Source organism: Rhagoletis zephyria, unplaced genomic scaffold (genome assembly GCF_001687245.7).
Source record: "Rhagoletis zephyria isolate East Lansing unplaced genomic scaffold, Rhagoletis_zephyria_1.1 Rzeph_scaffold_00460, whole genome shotgun sequence".
Taxonomy (NCBI): domain Eukaryota; kingdom Metazoa; phylum Arthropoda; class Insecta; order Diptera; family Tephritidae; genus Rhagoletis; species Rhagoletis zephyria.
The window spans coordinates 8,610-14,418 of record NW_016157544.1 but is presented as its reverse complement, the minus strand read 5'-3'; the positions used below and the strand labels follow the sequence as shown (position 1 = coordinate 14,418).

General features: G+C 38.6%; 1 protein-coding gene across 3 annotated transcripts in view; it reads right to left on the bottom strand.

Annotated features, from left to right (window-relative positions):
* Positions 1–4,099, bottom strand: part of LOC108359788 (transmembrane protein 104 homolog) — a 53,319-nt gene extending 49,220 nt beyond the window's left edge. Inside the window, exons 1-2 of one of the 3 annotated variants that reach the window (XM_017611808.1) lie at positions 3,799–3,889; positions 3,594–3,710 (exon numbers count right to left, since the gene is read on the bottom strand). In XM_017611808.1, the coding sequence (XP_017467297.1) occupies positions 3,594–3,647 (54 nt within the window). In that variant the 5' untranslated portion in view covers positions 3,648–3,710; positions 3,799–3,889. Of the gene's footprint in view, positions 1–3,593; positions 3,711–3,798 lie in introns of all 3 variants that reach the window. The other 2 variants (XM_017611807.1, XM_017611809.1) reach the window with 2 other exon arrangements.
* Positions 4,100–5,809: the final 1,710 nt, after the last annotated feature.

Below are 5,809 nucleotides of genomic sequence, written 5' to 3'. Positions count from 1 at the left end.
ATGGTACATACATAGGTGCTTATAGTAGGGTATGTTTATATAAATGAGTTTGTAAAAGGGGACGTAGCTCACAACGCAGGCTTTTGTATCAGCCATAACTTCGGAACCACAATTTACATCGCCCCTTTAAGGTTAAACTCCTACCTGCGTAGATTGAATGAGGATGTGCCGAATGAGTGTCCGGCATGCGGAGAGACCCCACATGACTCGAAACATCTCTTCGCATGCCCGGAAAACCCGACAACCCTAACGGCCTTGTCCCAGTGGACCAACCCCACAGAAGCTGCACGCTTCCTCGAGTTGCCGTTAGTGGAACTTGACGACAACGACTGAGATACCAACCGTCCTAGGCGGGGTTGTTGTAGCCGCTACAACAACAACAACTAACGTACGCTACAACAACAACAACATCTAACGTACGCACCTCGTACTCTAGATATATGTAACTCGTAGATTAAAAACGATCTGAAATAAAGTTAATTTAAGCAACTAAACCTTCGTTATTTAACTTGGAACATTTACTGGCGACGAGACCAACAACCATCGTGAGAGATCTTTCAAAGAATATGGCGAACGAGAATCTCATCCAGGAATTAATCCAACAAACAAAGATTCAACAGTCAATGTTTAACAGTGATAACCCTAGCCGCAGAGTCGACAGTGGTCTCTCCGTTTCATGCATTCCATAAAGACCAACAGAATTGGGAATCATACCTTGAGCAACCTTCGCAGCATTTCCTGGCATATTCGGTAAGCAGTCCAGAAAAGCAAAAATCATTATTTCTTTCGTGGATTGGTAAGCAATTGAACCTGCAAACGAAACATTCAAAGAATTTACTTCCAAATTAACGGAACACTTTGAGTCAAAAGGACACATTGATGCTGCTCGCTATGAATTTTTTAAGCGTGAGATGAAACACACGCAATCACAGAGTGATTCGGAACCTTAAGTCACATAAACGTAAAATTTGGTATGCAGACATGTTGTTGTTGTTGTAGAAGCATACAAGCTCCCCAAAGAGTTTTTGGGGTGTGCTGCTGGAGTGACAGTCCTTGGCCAAATATAAATCTGGGACGCTCTAGTTACGTAGACCCGACTGTCGTGGGAACGGGTATGCAGACATATCTATGTTAGGTGCTTATACTAAGGTGTATAGATATAAATGAGTCTGTAAAAGGGGCGTGGATCATCTGATAGGCGTGCAATTTTTAATCAGCCATAATTTCTGAAGTCACATAAACTCGAAATTTTGTATGCAGACATATCTATGGTACATACATAGGTGCTTATAGTAGGGTATGTTTATATAAATGAGTTTGTAAAAGGGGACGTAGCTCACAACGCAGGCTTTTGTATCAGCCATAACTTCGGAACCACAATTTACATCGCCCCTTTAATTCGTTCTGATATGCCTTTCGAATTTACAGGACTGTTTCCAGTTCGCTTAGCATTTTCAATGACAATAAACAAGAATTCCTTAAAGCAAAACCCAAAACTTAATCGAAAATAAAATCTATGATAATTGCATTGGAAAATGCATTCATGTTAATAGAGGCTTTGAAGTATTAAAAACATGCCGTGAAATAATATTAGAGTTATTATTCCAAAGAAATTAGATAGCTAAAATTTTAATATTACAACATTGGTATTTCTACTATTACTTACATACATATATTATTTATTGGAGATATTTTAATGTAAATAAAAACTCCTTTTTGTGAAGTCGGTTAATAAAGTGAAAATTTTAAATAAATCACGCCATTTCAAATTCTTTTCTTTTTTTGTTTTTATATAGATAATAAATAAATAGAGAGAAATTCATATTTATGAAAGGTATTGTAATTACCTGTGAAACGATGTTAATTTTCAAAAAATCGGTTGGGAATTTTTTAAGAAAATGGGCATTTTAGGATTTGGAAATTAACAACTCCCCTCCTTCTAGCAGCCATAATATTTATTTGTAGCCATAATATTTATTTGGGCCTCCCAGGCTCACTTATCCATTTTCCCCGGGATGAAGTCGCTATTCTGCACTTGTTGCAACGATGTTATTGTACTATTTGAAAGGCTTGAAGTCTAACCTGATTGTAATGTTGGGAATATTTGGCATAGTGGCAACTCAAGGGCGGGCTTTAGATTGGTAACCCCGGAGTACAGCAAAGTTTGTAATTTTAACCAACTTGTATGGCACTATTTTACAATATATAATGCACTTTCCCCTAAATTTACAGGTTATTTACATTCAATATATGCGCGGTTAGAGTGTGCACGTTCAAACAAATAAATACTTTTAGTATATTACAGCTTTTTTATCAAAAATTTATTGTTGTTTATTTTATGAGAGTACATGCAGAATATGCGCAAATGGCAGCAGGACTGTTGTCATATCTAAAAACCAAGAGTGGAAAGCAAGACCAAAGAAAATACGATTAAAAGGAAAATACGATAAGGTTCTTTTGTTCAGATAAAAATAAATAGTAGGGGGCTTGGGGTCATATTCCCCTCTTCCGGCAACACAGAAAGGAGAATTCTACGTAGTGAGGGTTATAATCCCTAAGTGCGGCCGAAGGCCGCCTACGCAGAAAGGTGCAGTTGGCTTTCCTTTATGGCCAACCAAAATAGACATCACTGGGGCGCCAGCCCCAGGTTTACCACACAGAAAGGGAATTCTAGTTACCTCATCCTTTCCCAAGGTTACATCACTGGGGCGGTAGCCCCAGTTAGTTCACACAGAAAGGAGAACTCTACGTAGTAAGGGTTATAATCCCTAAGCGCGGCCGAAGGCCGCCTACGCAAAAAGGTGTTCGGCCCCATTTCTATGGCAACACAGAAAGGAGAATTCTACGTTGTAGGGTTATAATCCCTAAGCGCGGCCGAAGGCCGCCTACGCAGAAAGGTGTTCAGCCCCTGATCCCCCTACTATTTATTTTAATCTGAACAAAATAACCTTATCGTATTTTCCTTTAAATTGTATTTTCTCTTGGTCTTGCTTTCCACTCTTGGTTTTTAGATATGGCAACACAGTCCTGCTGCCATTTGCACATATTCTGCATATACTCTCATAAAATTAAACAACAATCAATTTTTGGTAAAAAAGCTGTAATGTACTTAAAGTATTTATTTGTTTGAACGTGCACACTCTTACTGCGCATATATTGAGTGTAAATAACGTGTAAATTTAGTGAAAAGTGCATTTATATTGTGAAATAGTCCCATACAAGTTGGTGAAAATTACAAACTTTAATAACAAATTACTTAAAAACTATAAGGTTCCGCGCTTTAAAACTTTACATATACTCCCTTTAGAACCCCCTCTACCGCCCTATTTTCCTTAATTCCGTACTCGGGGTTACCATTCTAAAATTTTCCCCAACTCAATACGCTTTGTTTTGGTTATTTGTTAAAAAAAAAACCTGGTAAAAGTGCTATAAATCTACGTTACAAAAAAACTAAATCCGAGCAAAAAATCACTAATTATCTGGTGTACTTAAAAACAGTTGTGGCATTTTGTGAGCGAATGCACAGATTTTTCCCCCATTTTAAAGAGGCTCGCCTGAAGAGTCCGGTAGTCGGAAGAGAAAGAAAAGCATACCATTGAATTCCTTGGTATTTGCTCTTTCACGGGGCGGTGCCACGCCACATTCATTTTTTTGTACCAGCCTCGAACAAACAGATACTATGCGGAACATATCCTGCGATTCCTGCAGATCTGCAAAAAGGATTTTTAGAAGCATTGGCACGTCTAACCGCCCTTTAACTGCAGATCTGCGTACATCGCCACAATTACGCGCACTTACCAAATTTGAATATGACGAATTATTTTCATTATCGTTTATTGTGTATGCAGAACCAATAGTAGGCATGTTAAGAATACGTCGAAGATAGCGTCTGTACAGAAAAAAAACACAAATTTCTTCTTTATAGGGAATTTACATGATTCAACTTTCACAGGCGATTAGTTGAACCAAAAGTTGAACGAAAGTAGGGAGCCGTCCAACTTCATTGTAAGCGATTAGTTGAAAGATTATCTACGATACGATACGAGTAAATATAAGAACAGCCTCGATACTTTTAGTCCGATAACAATTCATTTTTGTATTGACACATTTGGATCAAGTACTGAATAGGTATCGAAAAATAATAAGGGTATTCATCATGCATTTATAAGGTATGCATTGTAAACCGTATAAACTTATAATTGTGTAAACCTTATAAATGAACTGTCTAAATTTGTATGGAAACTCGTTTACACATTTCTGATAAATTTATCCAGCGATTTCACTGAATAAACTTGATAAACTGAAGACAATGCCACTCTGTCGCAACTCTAGCTATGTTTTCTTAGGTAATAATCGGGATCCGCATACAAATTTTGCACGCAAATTCAACAACGATATGATCCTGATAGAGATCTGGTTCAATTATTATCCCGTCTGTTTTGTTTCACTGATAATTCGCAAAGTTTCGTAGCCGTGACAAATGAATTCATACACAAACAGACATTCTGCCTTTGTTTCTTATAACTTGCTTCAAATAAATAGCCTTTATGTTATATGTACATTTATTTAAATAGATATCTCGTAAATATAATTTTTTCCAATTTGTTCCAATTGTTTCTTATAACTTGCTTCAAATAAATAGCCCCTATGTTATATGTACATTTATTTAAATAGATATCTCGTAAATATAATTTTTTCCAATTTAGTGAGGTAGTTTCTATAATTTCTTTATCCCCGTGCTAGTAGTATAAAGTTAGTGACACTGCGCTTTATAACCAAAGAAAACACGACTATTGTCNTAAACAAAAATGTACGCTAGCAAGTAAAATAGGTTTGCAAAGGTATTTTTAATAAAATTTTAAGTTAAAATATATTTATATTGCTTATTATAGCAGAAAAACGTGATCACGGTGGCACAGAGAAGCAACATAACTTTTCCTTGAGATGTGAGAATAACAAGCACAACAAATTTGAGGGCTAATAATCTGAGATTTGCCTGTGTAAACGGGGTGATTAAAAAACGAGCTTTGATTGAGATAATATTGATATGTGAACATAGTTTAAGGAACGCTCCTATTATCTGCTTGATTAAGTTATCGGTTTGGATGAATACCACTAATTATTGTATCGAATACCACATCCTAACACGGAGTCTGCACGTACCTACAACATGAAAGCAAGTTGCAACACACTCGCAGTTTACTTACTTTCCTACTTTTACAACTTGAACGTCGACTTTATATAAATTTTTGGGAAATGTTTAGCTATTTGTACAACGATTTAGGGGTGGGGCTGAGGGGGAAGGGGGTGTGGGCCCCGCAAACCCCCCCCCTCTTAACGAAAGAGGATTGACGAAAAGGATCATTCCCACGACAGCCGGTTCTACGATTCAGCGATCTAACCCCGTCTAGATCGGCGATACCCACCAATCATTATTCGTCTATGGAGCAATACCTTGCAGCCGGATTGCTCCGCATCCTTCTTCTCCGGGCGGGCGTAGAGCCCAACCCCGGACCTGAAACTTACTTCTGCTGTGTTTGCCAGAATCGACTCCACCCGAACTCCACTTCGGTTAGGTGCAACTCCTGCAACGGATGGAGTCACCTAAGAACCTGCTCTGGCCTTAGGTCTCACCGGGAGTGGACCACAAACTTTGTGGCTCCCTTTTGCTCAAGCCAAACGACACCATCAGCATCCACGGCTACCCACTCGCGTAATGCACGGGTGCGACCTAGCACCCGAAGAGCCTGCACGGCCCCTAGAAGCTCCCCTGAGCAACAGCAAACCTCCCAACACACCCCTCCCACAC